Source organism: Gallinula chloropus, assembly GCF_964237585.1.
Source record: "Gallinula chloropus genome assembly, chromosome: 1".
Classification (NCBI taxonomy): domain Eukaryota; kingdom Metazoa; phylum Chordata; class Aves; order Gruiformes; family Rallidae; genus Gallinula; species Gallinula chloropus.
Window position 1 is genome coordinate 113,078,184 of NC_140085.1, and position 14,515 is coordinate 113,092,698.

The window sequence follows — 14,515 nt, forward strand, 5'->3', positions numbered from 1 at the left end:
AATCGTATGGCCTAAACTGATTTGGTCCCTTTCAGGATGTCTGCAGTCAGTCCATGGGGTTACATTAGCATGAAAGTATGTTCATACTACTAAGTGTAAACAGGAGGATACAAATACCCAGATTTAAATTATTGATTCATTACAGCTTTAATTCTACCTTGAGATAGAACTGGCATCAAGTCATCTCACTTCTGCTACCAGAAGATATGAACTGCTATTTTCCTGTGTAGAAATAGTTAGATAATGGAGAACCAGTCTTATTCAGGATATTCATCAATGACCTGGACAAGGGGACAGAGTGTACCCTCAGCAAATTTGCTGATGATCCAAAACTGGGAGGGAGTGGCTAACACACCAGAAGGCTTCACTGCCATTCAGTGAGATCTTGACAGACTAAAGAGTTGGGCAGAGAGTAACCAAACGAAATTCAACAAGGGCCCAAGCACTGGTACAGATTCAGGGTTGACCTACTGGGAAGTAGCACTGCAGAGAAGGTCCTGGGAGTCCTGGTGGACAACAAGCTCTTCTTGAGCCAGCAGCTTGCCTTTGTGGTCAAGAAAGGCAATGGTGTCCTGAAGGACTATAAGAAGACCATGGCCAGCAGGTCAAGGGAGGTTATCCTCCACCTCTACTCTGCCCAGGTGATGCCATATATGGAGTTCTGTGTCCAGTTCTGGGGTCCCTGGTTCAGAAAGACAGGGAACTACTGGAGAGAGTCCAGTGGAGGGCTACAAAGATGATTAAGAGATTGGAACAAATCTTGTATGAGGAAAGGCTGACAGAGCTTGAGACAGCTGGGGCTGTTTAGCCTGGAGAAGGGAAGACAGAGAATGGATCTCATCAATGCTTATAAATATCTAAAGGGTGGATGTCTACAGGATGGGGCCAGACTCTTCTCAATGTTGCCCAGTGGCAGGACAAGGGGCAATGGGCACAAGCTTGAACACAAGAAGTTCCATCTCAACATGAGGAAAAACCTCATCATTGTGAGGGTGACAGAGCACCAGCACAGGCTGCCCAGAGAACCTCTGGAGTTATTAAAAACCTGCCTAGATGTGATCCTGCATAACCTGCTCTAGGTGATCTGACTTTAGCAGGGGGGTTGAACTAGATGTTTTCCAGAGGTCCTTTCCAACCCTCACCCTTCTGTGGTTCTGTGAAATCCAAGGATAGTAGCCTGAAAGGAGTCTGCATCCTGAACACCTTTCTGAATAACACCTTTTTTAAGAACATTGATTCCCAAGTAATGCACTGAAATCAGAGCTGGAGGAACACACAGATACCTGTGAATACCAATGATTTCAAAAGTCATCCCGCAGGATTGTCTTTGAAAAAAACCAACCCTCCTCCCAAAAGAACCTCAACAGACCCACAAACCAACAAACCAACAAAACCAGAACCAAAACACTTGAAAACCAAAAGCAATTGCATGCAAAAAGCAAGTTTCAGCCAGTAATGTTACCTGCCATAACCAAGACGTGTTCCCAATGGCAGTTGCAGGAAAGGTGCCATGAATTTGCCAAGGACCCTGCACCCAAAGAAAGAATTGCAGCAGCCCAGGAAACCAAAACCAACATGTCAATTTTGTATTTCCAATATTAGCAATGACTCAATTAAGATTTGAAGATGCAGACTGCTGGAAGGGAGCTTCTAAGCGTCACACATAATAATGTCCTTGCCTGGTTAAGGAATCTGTATCTGTCCCAGGCTGGTCCTTGATCTGCCGTAGAGCTCTGCCCCCTCACTTAGCACTGGTCACCAGAACAGCCTTTACTAGTTGTCCTCCCCTCTAGCAGTCATTAAAGATGATGATTAGTTAACAATTATATAGCACCTAGACATCACTGTGACATTAGATGTTAGATCTGTAGATTGGTCTAAGTAGGGTAGTTTTTATTCATGGGGTTTTTGTAATAATAATTTGTAATAAAAACTTAAATTGTGTTATAGGGTAACATGGTTATTAAGTAAAATTCCCATTGAGTGATTATTTAATGAAAGTATCCAGTTCCCACTCTGATGGATGGTATTAGAAAATCAGGAGATGGGGAGAAGTTAAAGCAAAAGTGAGACAAATTATGAGTATCATGCCTGACACTGAAAAGCATTGACAACTCCCAAGCCTTAATGAGTTGCCATGCTCCTATTAGCATAAATAAGAGAGCTGCAAGGACTTGTTTTCTTGCAAAGAAAACAACAACAACACATAGAAGAAAAGCAACTTCTAGGAACTACCAGGAGTGAGACAATGACAAAAGCACCTCAGGGGCAAAGACTCCTTTCAGGTTGGGACACCTGTGAAGTACCTTTTAAAGCAGCTGCAGAGGCTCTTCCCACAGAGCCTGTTCTGAGCGCAGCAGTTGGGAGGAGAGAAGGCAGCAAGATTGATTTGTGCATGTACAGCTGCCCGTAAGACACTGAATGGGATTTCATTACACATTCCTATTTAAATAACTTTGCATGTAATTATTTAAATAATTATGTATCTGATATAAATGTCCTATTTAAATAATAACAGCTTTTACTTACTGTGGAACTTAGATGAATGTAAACTAGTGAAACCAGGCTAAAATATTCTCCATTCTCCTTGTAGATCTCCTATCCATCATACCCTGTATAAAATCTGTCCTGCCAAACTCAGATATGGTTGGATTATCTTGGCAAGGAAGATAAAGAGAATTCCATCTCTAATTATCCATTTCAGATCAGAAGTTTGAGCCTTGTCTTTTGCAGACATGCACTTCTAGCTGTGGGTCATGAACTGCAATGTGAATCTGAAACAGCATCAGCGGTCAAATTATATAAAGCCAGCTGATGGAAAGTGAACAAAAAGACTGTCTTACATCTGTAAAATCTCTCTGTGTGCGCTGTTCCTGGCTTGCATCATATCCCAGCTCCAACCAGTGTTGGTTTACCTTGTAAAAATGACCACCTCATTTAGAGCTGGTGTCAGTCTTCTGTCAAGGTGGGATAAAACCAGAATGATGGTGAAGCATATTAACGGGAACTGAATCAAATACTTTGCCTCCTTTCACTTTGAATTTTCCTCACTCATGCTATTATTTAATTTCATCACCATTAAATGAATGCATTTCATTATCCAGTTAATTAGCACCACTGTTTTCTAAGGTCAGCAAGATATACCGTAATGAATAAAAGCTCCTCTGCCTCCTTGCCTCTCAAGTGTTCAAAATAAAAGGTTTATATTGTGCTTAGAGTGCTTCCCAGAACTCTGTGTAGGCAGCTTTACTTGAACATGACTTAACTCACCAGAAATATGCATCCCACTCAGTCACAGCAGCAGTCTAGCTGAAGTGGTGTAGAGTTCCTCCAACATGGACATGAGCCATGTCAAGAAATAAGATATATTCTGTAAATACTTTGCTAGTATTCTGGTCCGGCTGGAAGCAAGGGCCATAGCAATAGGACAGAAAAAATGTCTTGGCAGAGTGTCCCAGTCAGCTGTGATTGCTTCCTGAAGAGATCCCAGGGAGCTGGGGCAGCAGCATTACCTTTCAAACTCCAGCATGGATATCATCTTACAGTATCAAGACTGAAAGCACACTTTCATAGAATCACAGAATCAAAGAACCACAGACCAGTAGGGGTTGGAAGGGACCTCAAAAGGTCATCTAGTCCAACCCTCCTGCCAAAGCAGGATCACCTAGAATAGGTGACACAGGAACACATTCATGTGGGTTTTGAATGTCTCCAGAGAAGGAGACTCCACAGCCTCTCTGGGCAGTCTGTTCCAGTGCTCTGTCAACCTCACAGTGAAAAAGTTTTTCCTCAGGTTCACATGGAACCTCCTATGGTTCAGCTTACACTCATTGCTCCTTGTCCTATCCTTGGACATCACTGAGAAGATCCAGGTTCTGTCCTCCTGACACTCACCCTTTACATATTTATAGACATTGATGAGATCAACTCTCAGTCTCCTCCAGGCTAAAGTGACCCAAGTTCCTCAGCCTTTCTTCATCTTTGTGACCCTGTGCTGGACTCTTTCAAGTAGCTCCCTGTACTTCTTGAATTAAAGAGCCCAGAACTGGACACAATATTCTAGATACAGTGTCACCAGTGCAGAGCAGAAGGGGAGGAGAATCTCTCTAGACCTACTAATCACACCCCTTCTAATACACAGCAGGATGCCATTGGCCTTCTTGGCCATGAGGGCATATTGCTGCCTCACGGTCATCCTGCTGTCCACCAGGACCCCAAGGTCCCTTTCCCCTATGCTGCTCTCCAACAGGTCCATCCCCAACTTATACTGGTACCTGGGGTTGTTCTTTGCTGAATGCAAGACCCTACACTTGCCCTTGTTTTATATCATTAAATTTCTCCTCGCCCAATTCTCCAGCCCTTCCAGGTCTCACTAAATGGTAGCACAGCCTTCTGATGTGTCAGACACTCCTCCCAGTTTTGCGTTGTTAGCAAACTTGCTGACAGTGCACTCAATTCCCTCATCCAGGTTGTGGATGAATAAACTGAACAGTACAGGTCCCAGTACTGACCCCTGAGGGACTCCACTAGATGCAAGCCTCCAGCTAGACCCTGTCCCATTGATCAAAACTCACTGGCTTCTTCCCTTTAACCAGCTCTCAATCCATCTCTCTACCTGATCCTCCAGACCACACTTCCTCAGTTTAGCCATGAGGTGTCAGTTGGAAAGTCTACTTGCATTTGCACCATCCAGTGAATATTCCAAGCAAAGAAAAACTAAGTACACCTGCAAGATATACACAGATTGCACTGCACTGAGTTTATGTGATTGCTTTAGCTTTCATCTAGACAGCACAGCTGACAAGAACAGAGAAGCAGAGGTCTTGGCACAGTGCAGCTAGGATGTTAACACACAGCAAGGATCCCACAAGGCTGTACGCTGATTTATAGCTCGTGCTGCTGTGTCTTTAAATCTCAGAATAAAGCTTCCAGGGCAATGGAGACATTTACTTCCACAGAGACCTACATTTAGTTTTGGGTACTGAAGCACACAAGCCAAGTTTCAGGGTGAAATACCCAGCCACACCATTGCTGTGCCCCTGGTGTTTACAACTGTTTTACCCCATGTGTGCCCTAAGGACCAACACTCTTGCCATCTGATACCATTCAGCAGTAACTAGATGGCCAGAAGAGGATGTTCCCCCATCAGTAATTCCCCTTTATAAAACCAAGGAGAGAAGAAAAAGAGCCAGGAAGGTGAGAATGCCTCTGCTTCTCGTCCCCGGGCTTAGAGGCATCTGGGGGCATCTAACACTGGTATTTCTCCATCAGCAGTGAGAGCACAGCTAATCCTGCCTTTTCATAGCAGAGAGTGGGCTTCAGCCTACCTGTCAAGTTACTGGAAGGAACTGAAGCTTTATATGTTCACATTTATTATTGTACCTGCAATATATACTATGATGACATTCAGTTTTCATACTTCTGTAGAGACTGAATTAATTATTTTGCTCTCTGTCTGTCACATAGTGAAAGGGAACAGAGAAGTCTTTATAAAATGCTCTGCAAGTGTCTCAAACCTGATAAAATATACAGTACATTTAATGATATTTATTTTAGAGCTGTGGAGGAAGGAGTAGCTAATTTAAGGCTAGTAGCAACATAATTATGAAAGACGAGTTTGCCTAGCAGTAAAATCTATGTCAGCCTTCGGTATGTTAGAAGAACAAAATGAAGGTTAACAATAGCAAACTAACCTCTTCAACTAATTTTGTCATATAAAAAGGCAGTATCAGGCTAAATACAGTATGTGTGGGATATATTAGAAGATTGTGCATAAAACAGGTGGCACTTTCTAATAGCTAGGTTTAACTGACTTGTAGGATGTCTACCTAGTCTAGACAGAGAATCAAATCTCCGCCCACAAAATATTTCTGTGAAGTGTTATAACCAGCAGATTTTTCCTTGAGAATGTGTTTCCAGCTCCTTTGTATATGGAACTCAGTCTCGTTAGTCTTAGGGAAGTTTGGAGGATGCCTTGCTATCTCACACTCTTTCGGGGATATCTATTTTTTGACTGGGAAAGTAGAGAGGTGCTAAGCTTCATCAGGGCAGAGCAGGACAAGCAATACTGAAGGCAAACAGGGAGGTTTCTCCAGATCTTAAGCAGACCCTGAGTGGGACTTTGGAGACCACAGTTTTACCCTAAAAAGCCACAAATGCACCTAGCTCCTGCTTTTGACATCTAATTCTCCACGAGATCTCAGTCAGATGATTTGTTCAGTCTTCATGAGCGTTAAAGCTTCAGCAGCCAAGATTTTCAAGCAGAATATGGGAGTGACAAACCAGCTACAACCTTTTCCATCGGATCTGCTGGTGTGGTATGTCTTATTTGAAAACCCTGCTGGGATACCCTCCTGGTTCAAGTAAATTTGGAGTATCCTGATGTGTGTGGTGTGGGTCACTTTGGGCAGGGGAGCTGCTGGTTTGGACAGTTACCTGGTACAGGCAACAGAGCTGCCGGTTACCGTGCAGCCGTGTGCCGTGCATGAGGTTGCCAACCCTCATGAGGGAATATGGAGAGAAAATTCAAAGCGACTACTGGAAAAGGCAGCAATTAATAATCACCTTTTCCTCTTGTTCCTTCCATATCTGAGTGAGGAAAGGGCCAGGCCTCGTTAAGCTGCTCGGGGACTGTGAAAGCCTGGGATTCTCTGCAGCATGTCAGATAGAAAGGGAAATGTGTGAGTTTAGGGAAGATATTAGTCAGCTGTGTGCAGGCTTTGTATTTTGTTTAAATTAGGTTATTGATTCGCCTGTTCTTGTCGTGCACTAAGAAGTGTGGCTCAGTGGTATTTTAGTTGAAGCTATAAATAAACAAAAGATAGTCTTGTTCAAGAAAAGTAATCTGTCTTTTCTGCTCTTTTGTAAACAAAAGGTCAAAAGAAGCAAGCGAAGAAGTCACTTCCCCTGGTCCCACAGCCTGGTAATGAGTCTGGTTTGGGTAGCTCTACACTCCCAAGCACAGCTCCATATCCCAACTCTTTCAGGACGTAATTCTAGCTGTGCTAATCCTTTCATGCCTAGAAAGAGCTTTTGGGCATCCCCTGCCCTCCCTACCTGGGAAACACGTTGTGCCATGGACTGTGCACCCTGAGTGCTGGTGCAGATGGCTCCTGCTTGCAGAGCTATTGCTGCTGCTGCCGCTGTCTCTGGTGGCACGGGCACAGCTGGAGGAAGGGTGGCAGCTTTCCTACCTTGCCTGTGCCTTCAGCTTTGAGACAGGCTGGCAGCAGAAATGCTCCTGGCTGTATTCCTCACTGCCCCATCCCCAGCAAGGAAACATGGCTAAAGTGTGTGTAAGGTGGATTTTTGCCTCTTTCCCAGCATACACAAGGCTTCAAGGAGGTGAGAGATGTTGCCTGCCTGTGCTGGGGGCGTGTCTGCAGATGGAGCAGACCCTGGTGTGGAGGGGGCACCCATGGGCTTGGAACATGGGAAATGCAGACCCTTATGCAAAAGTTTTTGGAGGAACCCTGTGCAGGCTTGGTGGATGAATAGAACACAAGAACTGAGCATAAGCAATAGTGGGGATGTCCCTGTGTCACCCTGCTGCAATGTTAATCTGTAAAATACCCTCTGCAACCCAGCTCATTACAAAGCTCCCCTTCTTTAATCATCTCATCCTGCATGGGCTACTAGGCATCTACTACATTGTTGTAAATACGGTAGGCTGACAAGAAATTGTTGCTTTGTGGACAGGTTTAGGTGACTGTTGGCTCTGATTCCCACTCCTTTTAGAAATCTTGCATAATTCACCACCTTTTCCCATAAAATCCTGCAGATTCTTCTTAAGATAATTTCTGTAGTGTTCTATTCAATATCTTTTTTTCATTCGGTGTAAAATTATATAAGCATTTGTGCCTACAGTGATGAGAACGAGAGCAGAGGAACTGCATGTAGTTAACCTACAATCAGCTGAGTCCCATGTGAATCCAGAGCCCTCTACACCTTCACATTTCACGGCTGCCTTTGACAGTGAGGAACTTCAACACCTGAGTTACTGCTGCCAGCATCTAGATTCACCCACCATACTATCTCATATAAAAGCCATTTTCTCTTTCTCTCTACCCTATATTTATGTTGCTTCATTTCCCGCAGCTCTGACCCACAGGTGTACCTCTCTTAATTTTCCTCTTTTCTTCCACACTGCCACTCACCAACCTCCTCTGAGTTTTTAAGGCACCAGAGAGCATTATCTGTATCTGCAGCCTGTCAGCTGTCTCCCTGATCCATTTCCCACACAAACTATTCTGCCACTTTGCCCTGTCTTAGTGCATCCTTTAACACTTCCTCTTCTTCTTTTGACACTAAGGGAGGTTTTTTGGTGTTTTGGGTTTTTTTTTTTCTTACTCAGCCTAGTATATTTGAAGCTTTGTGCCTCCTGCAGCGTGCCAGATACATGTACTTTCTTCTTGCAGATCCTTGAAAATTTGTATTGTCAGTTTAACTCTTCCTCCACAAATCTCATTTTGGAGCAGCTTGCTCCTGCTGGCATGCTTTAATGCTTTAGGACAGCCCTACAGAGAGCAAAGTGAGGGGACGGCTGTTATTCTGTCCCCCACCCTTCCCAGTTACTGCCATTTGTTACAGTGCTCTCTCTATCATGTGAGATGAGTGCACCCTCCCCTTGTTATTCCCCAATCATGCCTGCGTCTGGCCCTGATGTAGCCTAAACACATAACTTGCACCCAGAAAATCCTGAAGTTTAGTATGGGCCAACTTTCCTGTCAGCAGTAAATCTAACTCTAGTAGTTCATGGGAACATGTATGCTGCTCTCAATGGTAGTGCATCTGATTTAAGATACCATCCTGCAAGTCTGTATTCTCTGGATCAAGATTCTCTAGTCTGGAGAGGATGGCTTCAGGTTCCACAAACTAACAGAGCCACTAACTCACCTTGCTTACTTTGATGTAGAATGCTGGCCTGCATGACTCTAATATTACAGCAACACAATTTGGGATGGAAGCACAGGTTTTAACCTTTATGAGACAGCCCTTGTCTGTGCATTTAGATCAGTGGAATCTCACTGGTGGTCTTCTGGGATCAGTGTTTCCCATCAGACTGGCTGACAGTAAGAATAAAAAGCCCTCATACCTACAACTGCAGCAAAAAGGGAAATGATGTTCACAGTGTATTACTTGCTCGAAATTATTGTCTATAGGTCAGTGACTTGCAGGAGCCAGTGCTTTAGACTTTGACTGTCTAGAAATATATGGCAAGTGACAACAGTAAATTCTAATTCGCACCACTCTTTGTGTGCTCCTAGTAACGTCCCAGCCCATTAACATCATTCTTTGTGGTGTGTGTCCTTGCTTTGTGTGGCTGTCCAACTCTCATCCTCAGGTCAGGGCTATGTCAATCCTTGTACAATAGCCACACTTCCTTTTATTTATTTTGTTTGTCTGTTTTAAAGTATTTTAAAGTATACCTTTTCCTTCTGATACTGTCTCTGTTGCATCTTCTCGCTGTACCGGAGTTTAAAACGTAACGCGGTAGTGCCAGAAGACCCAATCTTGCTTTGTTCCAGGGTAGTGAATGCAAAGTTATGCTCTTGTCTGCAGTGGATTAATGCCCTGTTGTTGCTGTAGTCAGTGCTGAGCCTGACGTGCAGCCTCTGAGGAGGCAGTAGCTCAATGTGAGCCGCTCCCTAAGCACTCCAAAATGGACTCTTTCATTTCTTGTGGGGAAGACACAAAAACTATATTGATTAAGCCAGGACAAGCTAATATAAATGCAACAATCTTCCCAGTCAAGCAGAACCTGAAGTATTAAAAAGAAATGCATGTTTTCTTCTGTGGGATATCCACGGGCTTCTCTTCAGACATCAATACTGCTGCTGGTCCTTCTGGCTCTGTGAAGCCCTGAAGTCTCGTGGAGTGTTCACATGCTGCATGTTACACGTTCTGTAACAACTTCTGTCCCTGGCATTAACAAGCCTGTGGCCTAATTGATAAATGCACTTGGTTTTCATGTTTCCCAGAAAATGAAAAACAGAGAGGCTGACAATTTTCATGAGACAAAATCAATGTAATGTTTTTTCACCCCCTTCCCCTTACCTGCTTAAGGATTTCTGCTGCTGTTTCATGTGAGCAGTCAAATATCACGTAGAACTCCTTGCCCTTCTTCATCTCCTTGAGTAAAGGCCTGGCATCTTTATTCCCAGAGGGCAGTTGGCGGATTTTGATTTTAATGTTGTATCTGGAAGGGGCTTTGATGAGCTCTTGCAGGCGAATTAGACCTGAAAAAAATAAATGCAGTTATACAACTAACCATTCTGCACAATGAGTGTTTATTGTCACTTAAGCAGGGTCTCTTATCAGTCCTAACATATTTCACATACCCAAAGGGTAGTTGTTAGCTTCATATTTGCCAGCGTCCTAAATAATATTGCTATAATAGCTTTTCCTTTTCATGATTATACTTGCCTTCAACATCTGAATATTCTGAAATGTATTTTTAATTGGTTGACTATATATAGGATATGTTTGTATTGATACAGTTTATTCTAAAAAGAATACAAGGCTTCTTCCTTGGCAGTTAATTATTTCAATATTAAACAACAAGGATGTAGAATTGAGGAAGCCTCCTTACTGACTTCCCTGCTTAATGTCAAGCATGAGCAGACGAGGGAAGATAGAGGGAGAAAAATGTTCCATGGCCAGCACCTCCATCGTGGCTCAGGCAGAAGCCAGTGGTTTGCCTGTGTGGCATGTGCTCTACTACTGCTCTCAGTAGTCATCCATACAGCTTTCACTGCTTGTATTTCAGCATGCATTGCAATGCCCCAGAGGAAGAGCCTTAAATTTTTCTTGTCATCAGTTCAGAGACAAAAAGCCTGAAGGCACAGTGACCTGCATAAGGTCACTCAGCAAGTTTGAGACCTTGTAAAGAACCAAAATATTTTGAGATCCAGATCTATTCCTGTAAACCCAAAAACATGATTTCTAAGACCGTGTCTTCAGCTGGTACAGATTTAACGGCTTATTTGAAGTCAGTGGAGCTAAACCAGTTGGAGATTTGTCCAAGTATTTAAACACAGTACAATTCTACTAAGTAATTCAGCACTCCTATGTAATTTGTACTGCCTCCAACACTTAAGTAAGATAGTTAGGAGTTCTTTGAGGTGTGTGATTACAGTCTCTCATTATCCATGAATGTAATTTACCCACAAAAAACTTGTGATATCCTGCTGAGTGAAAGTAAAAGGCTGCCTTAAAAATGTACATAAGGAGGGAGAGAATACAGGCAAGAAGCTCTTCTTGAACAAAAAATCAAACAAATTATTAATATGGAAAAAACCTCATTGCTCTCATGATGGGAACAGGTGTATATTTGTCTTGTGCATGAATGTCCTTGGCTGAATGGTCCGATGGTACACATAAGGCAAGATGAAGCATCCCTATTTCTTTTGAGGTTAGCGAGTGATTGCTGTGTTGAGGACTGTTGGCTTCCATTCAAGTACTGGCAATGTGTTTTGAAAAAAACTAATCTTTCCCTCCGCCTGCAATGCTGGGTCTGTTCTTCGCAGGTTTTCAAGTATCAACAATCAATATAGAATATTAAGCATTATGAGTATTCAAATGTAAATTACTGCACGCGCTGTGAGATCGGAGCCTGGCTGAAAGCCAGCCTGTGTAAATATGAAACAATTCCAGCTCATTATTACGGGAATGGGGCACACGCTTCTAACACTGGCTCACAAGTAGGGGAGTATATGTAATCTGGCTGTAAAGCTGTAGCTTGGTTGCATCATGCACTCAAGCGTTCTGCCCTTGACTGCAGTGTCTTGGCCGCTGCAATGAGTGGTGGCTCTAAGGGGGAAACCTGAGTTTTGGGAGGAAGAGTCCAGCATACAGGGGATCTTGCATCTTATCCACAGCCTCAGGCTGAGTACTGTTGTTTCCAAAAGTACTTGAGTGCCAGCGTGGTGAAGAGCAAAACTATTTGCCTACCCACCTTCATCTCTCTTTTGGGGCAAGGAAAATGCTGTGTGCCTTACAATACCTACTTCTGTCACATGAGGCTTGGAGCTTGCGCTTGCACTTCCCACCACTTCCAACTCCCACGTGAAATTAAAGTAAAGGCTAGTTATGGTATACTGAAGAAATCAAAGAAGCAGCAAGAAGACTGCAGTTATTTTTCTGGAGGACCAGGCAAAAGCATGAATCAGCTGACTGCCAGCATAATTAATTATGCACAGGGGAATAACCATCAGTGCTCTCCTTCCTTCCTATTCCTTCTCAACAAATTGAAACCCTCAGACATGCTACCACCAAATCTTGATTTGGGACAAACCATAAATGTGAGGTGCTGAGTCTGATTCCTGGGGGAAGTGATGAAGGGCAAGTGCAGAACTTAGTCACTTTTCTCTCACTTGGTGAGACCATCCAGAACTCAGCCTGAAACAGACAGGAGTCATCACAAACTGCCCATGAAATTGGGAAGGGAGTAGCAGCCAAGGCAGGAAGGGCTCAGAAGTGACATATTCTGTGCTTTGACCTCTTTCTGCAAAGCAGGTGATGTCAACTGAACAGCAACGCAGGAGTGCACAGGAGCAGGAACTTGGGTAGATGTTGGAGAGTCAAGCCAGGTGGAAGCTGCAGTAGCTGAGTGCAAACTGTGAAGTGCATGGAGAAAGCATTAGCCAGTACTATTGAGAGGAAAGGTTCAAGTTAGGGCTTCAAAACAAAATCTCTAAGGATGGAAACAAGACTTGTTTCACTAACTTTCTTGGCCTACTGTTTGCATTCTGTTGCATATAAACACTTTCCCCTTTTCCTTTGGAAACACCGTTGGGAATTCCCTGTATTGTCAAGAACTTATGTTGTGGTCTCTAACCTTGATGGATGGAGTAACCTTTGGGGTTGGATTTCCACCTTCACCTAGTAGTGTGATCAAGAGACATGGTTTGCTCTGACACGAGTAAAGTGTTAAAACATGTGAAAGTCTTTGAATGTTTCATTAAACTTCATTTCATTTCATAGTGTCTAGAACTTACTGCAACTTATATGTGATGTGTTTAGGAGTTCAAACGTGTTTACACAGTGCTCCAACAGGTAAATAATCATGTCAAATGGCAATAACCATTGTAGTGTGTGTCAGTACAAAGTATTCAACCCTCACTTCCCCCATTTTTTTTTAATTAAAAAAAATGTATGTGTAATTCTGCCAGACTTAAAATCTAATAAATGCTTTCATTGCTTTAGGACAATATAGTTCTTTTTATGAGAAAACTGTGTTAAGGTTAGCAAAGTTGGATATCTCTTGTAACCGCAACTTCAAAGAAAGTAAATTCAGTAAGAGTGCAAATTCTGCCCTGCACAAACTAATTGAACTGATATGACAAAAAGATTTGTTTCTTCTGAGCTTTGAACTATGCTGTGAGAGCAGGCTAACAAGTGGGGAAACTCAGGGATTCTTAGAGAAGATGAGGAATTAGATGTAGTTTCTCTTCTCAGCACCTGGTAGGTTAAAATTACTGAATTCAGGGAAGATAAGAGTCAAAAAAGAGTCAAACCTGCACTGAAAGCAGTGTTATTCCTTTTTTCTGAGTTGCTGATAACTGAGGCAAAGTCAGATGTCTGTTACAGATCAATGTGCCACACAACAAAATAAAACAGTGGAATATTGGAAGGGATCTATTACAAACCACTAAATTAAACCAGAAAACAGTATGTCTACCCAGTTCTAGCATGTGGAAAGATAAACTGTAATTTATGGTACCTAAGTTTGGGAAAAACATGCTGGATGTATTGTGCAGTCTATTGCAAGGCTTTGTTAGATCATCTTTAACCTTCAAGAGACAACTTTCTGCCTCACACAAAGGCATTGCACTTGCTATATACTATTTTTATCCCTTTGATGAAAAATAAAGATGAATTAATAATCAGAATGAAGGCTGATTATGGCCTGAGGACTCTGAACATAACATGGATTATGCTTAATGTGGAAAAAAGGGAGCACAGTCTCATCCTGAAAAAGAAAAGCATGTGCTTAGAAGTCTTATTTTTCCCGAGTATTGGAAAGCTATAATCATCAATGAGTTGGGATGAGAATTTTCAGAGAGAGAGAACTATGAGATGTTTAAATAAATATTTACTGTTTAGCCAGAAGGCATTAATTTACTATCAAGAAAGATTACTTTGTCTGAAAGTTCATCTTTCAATGGCACAATAACAAGGGCAATTAGAAATAAAAATCTGCTGTAGTGTGCATTATTATTCTTATTTATATTGAAGTCTAAGAGACAAGGGTAAAAATCTGATCAAATAAGGAAACATGAAGGAATTTTGCAAACGTTTTATAGGAACAAAATACAAGCTTTACAGTTGCTGTAGATCCCTTCAGAGGAGACGGCAAAGTTGTTTAACAGGGGGCCTTTTGTACCATTTAACATGATACTTAATATGAAGCAGGATGATTAAGTGCTTTCTATTAAAAATGTAGATTTTCATACTATTGGTTGCAGATTTCTCTTCCTGCTTTTATATTACATTGTTTTATTGTTGACATCTT

At 42.5% G+C, this 14,515-nt stretch overlaps 1 protein-coding gene across 2 annotated transcripts in view; it reads right to left on the reverse strand.

Annotated features, from left to right (window-relative positions):
• The window catches only part of GRIK1 (glutamate ionotropic receptor kainate type subunit 1), a gene marked incomplete at its 5' end in the record, with an annotated part of 174,974 nt that overhangs the window by 63,177 nt on the left and 97,282 nt on the right, over positions 1–14,515 (reverse strand). For both annotated transcript variants that reach the window (XM_084261976.1, XM_084261975.1), the window contains one exon: positions 10,057–10,238. In XM_084261976.1, coding sequence (XP_084118102.1) covers positions 10,057–10,238 — 182 coding nt within the window. The remainder of the gene's footprint in view (positions 1–10,056; positions 10,239–14,515) is intronic.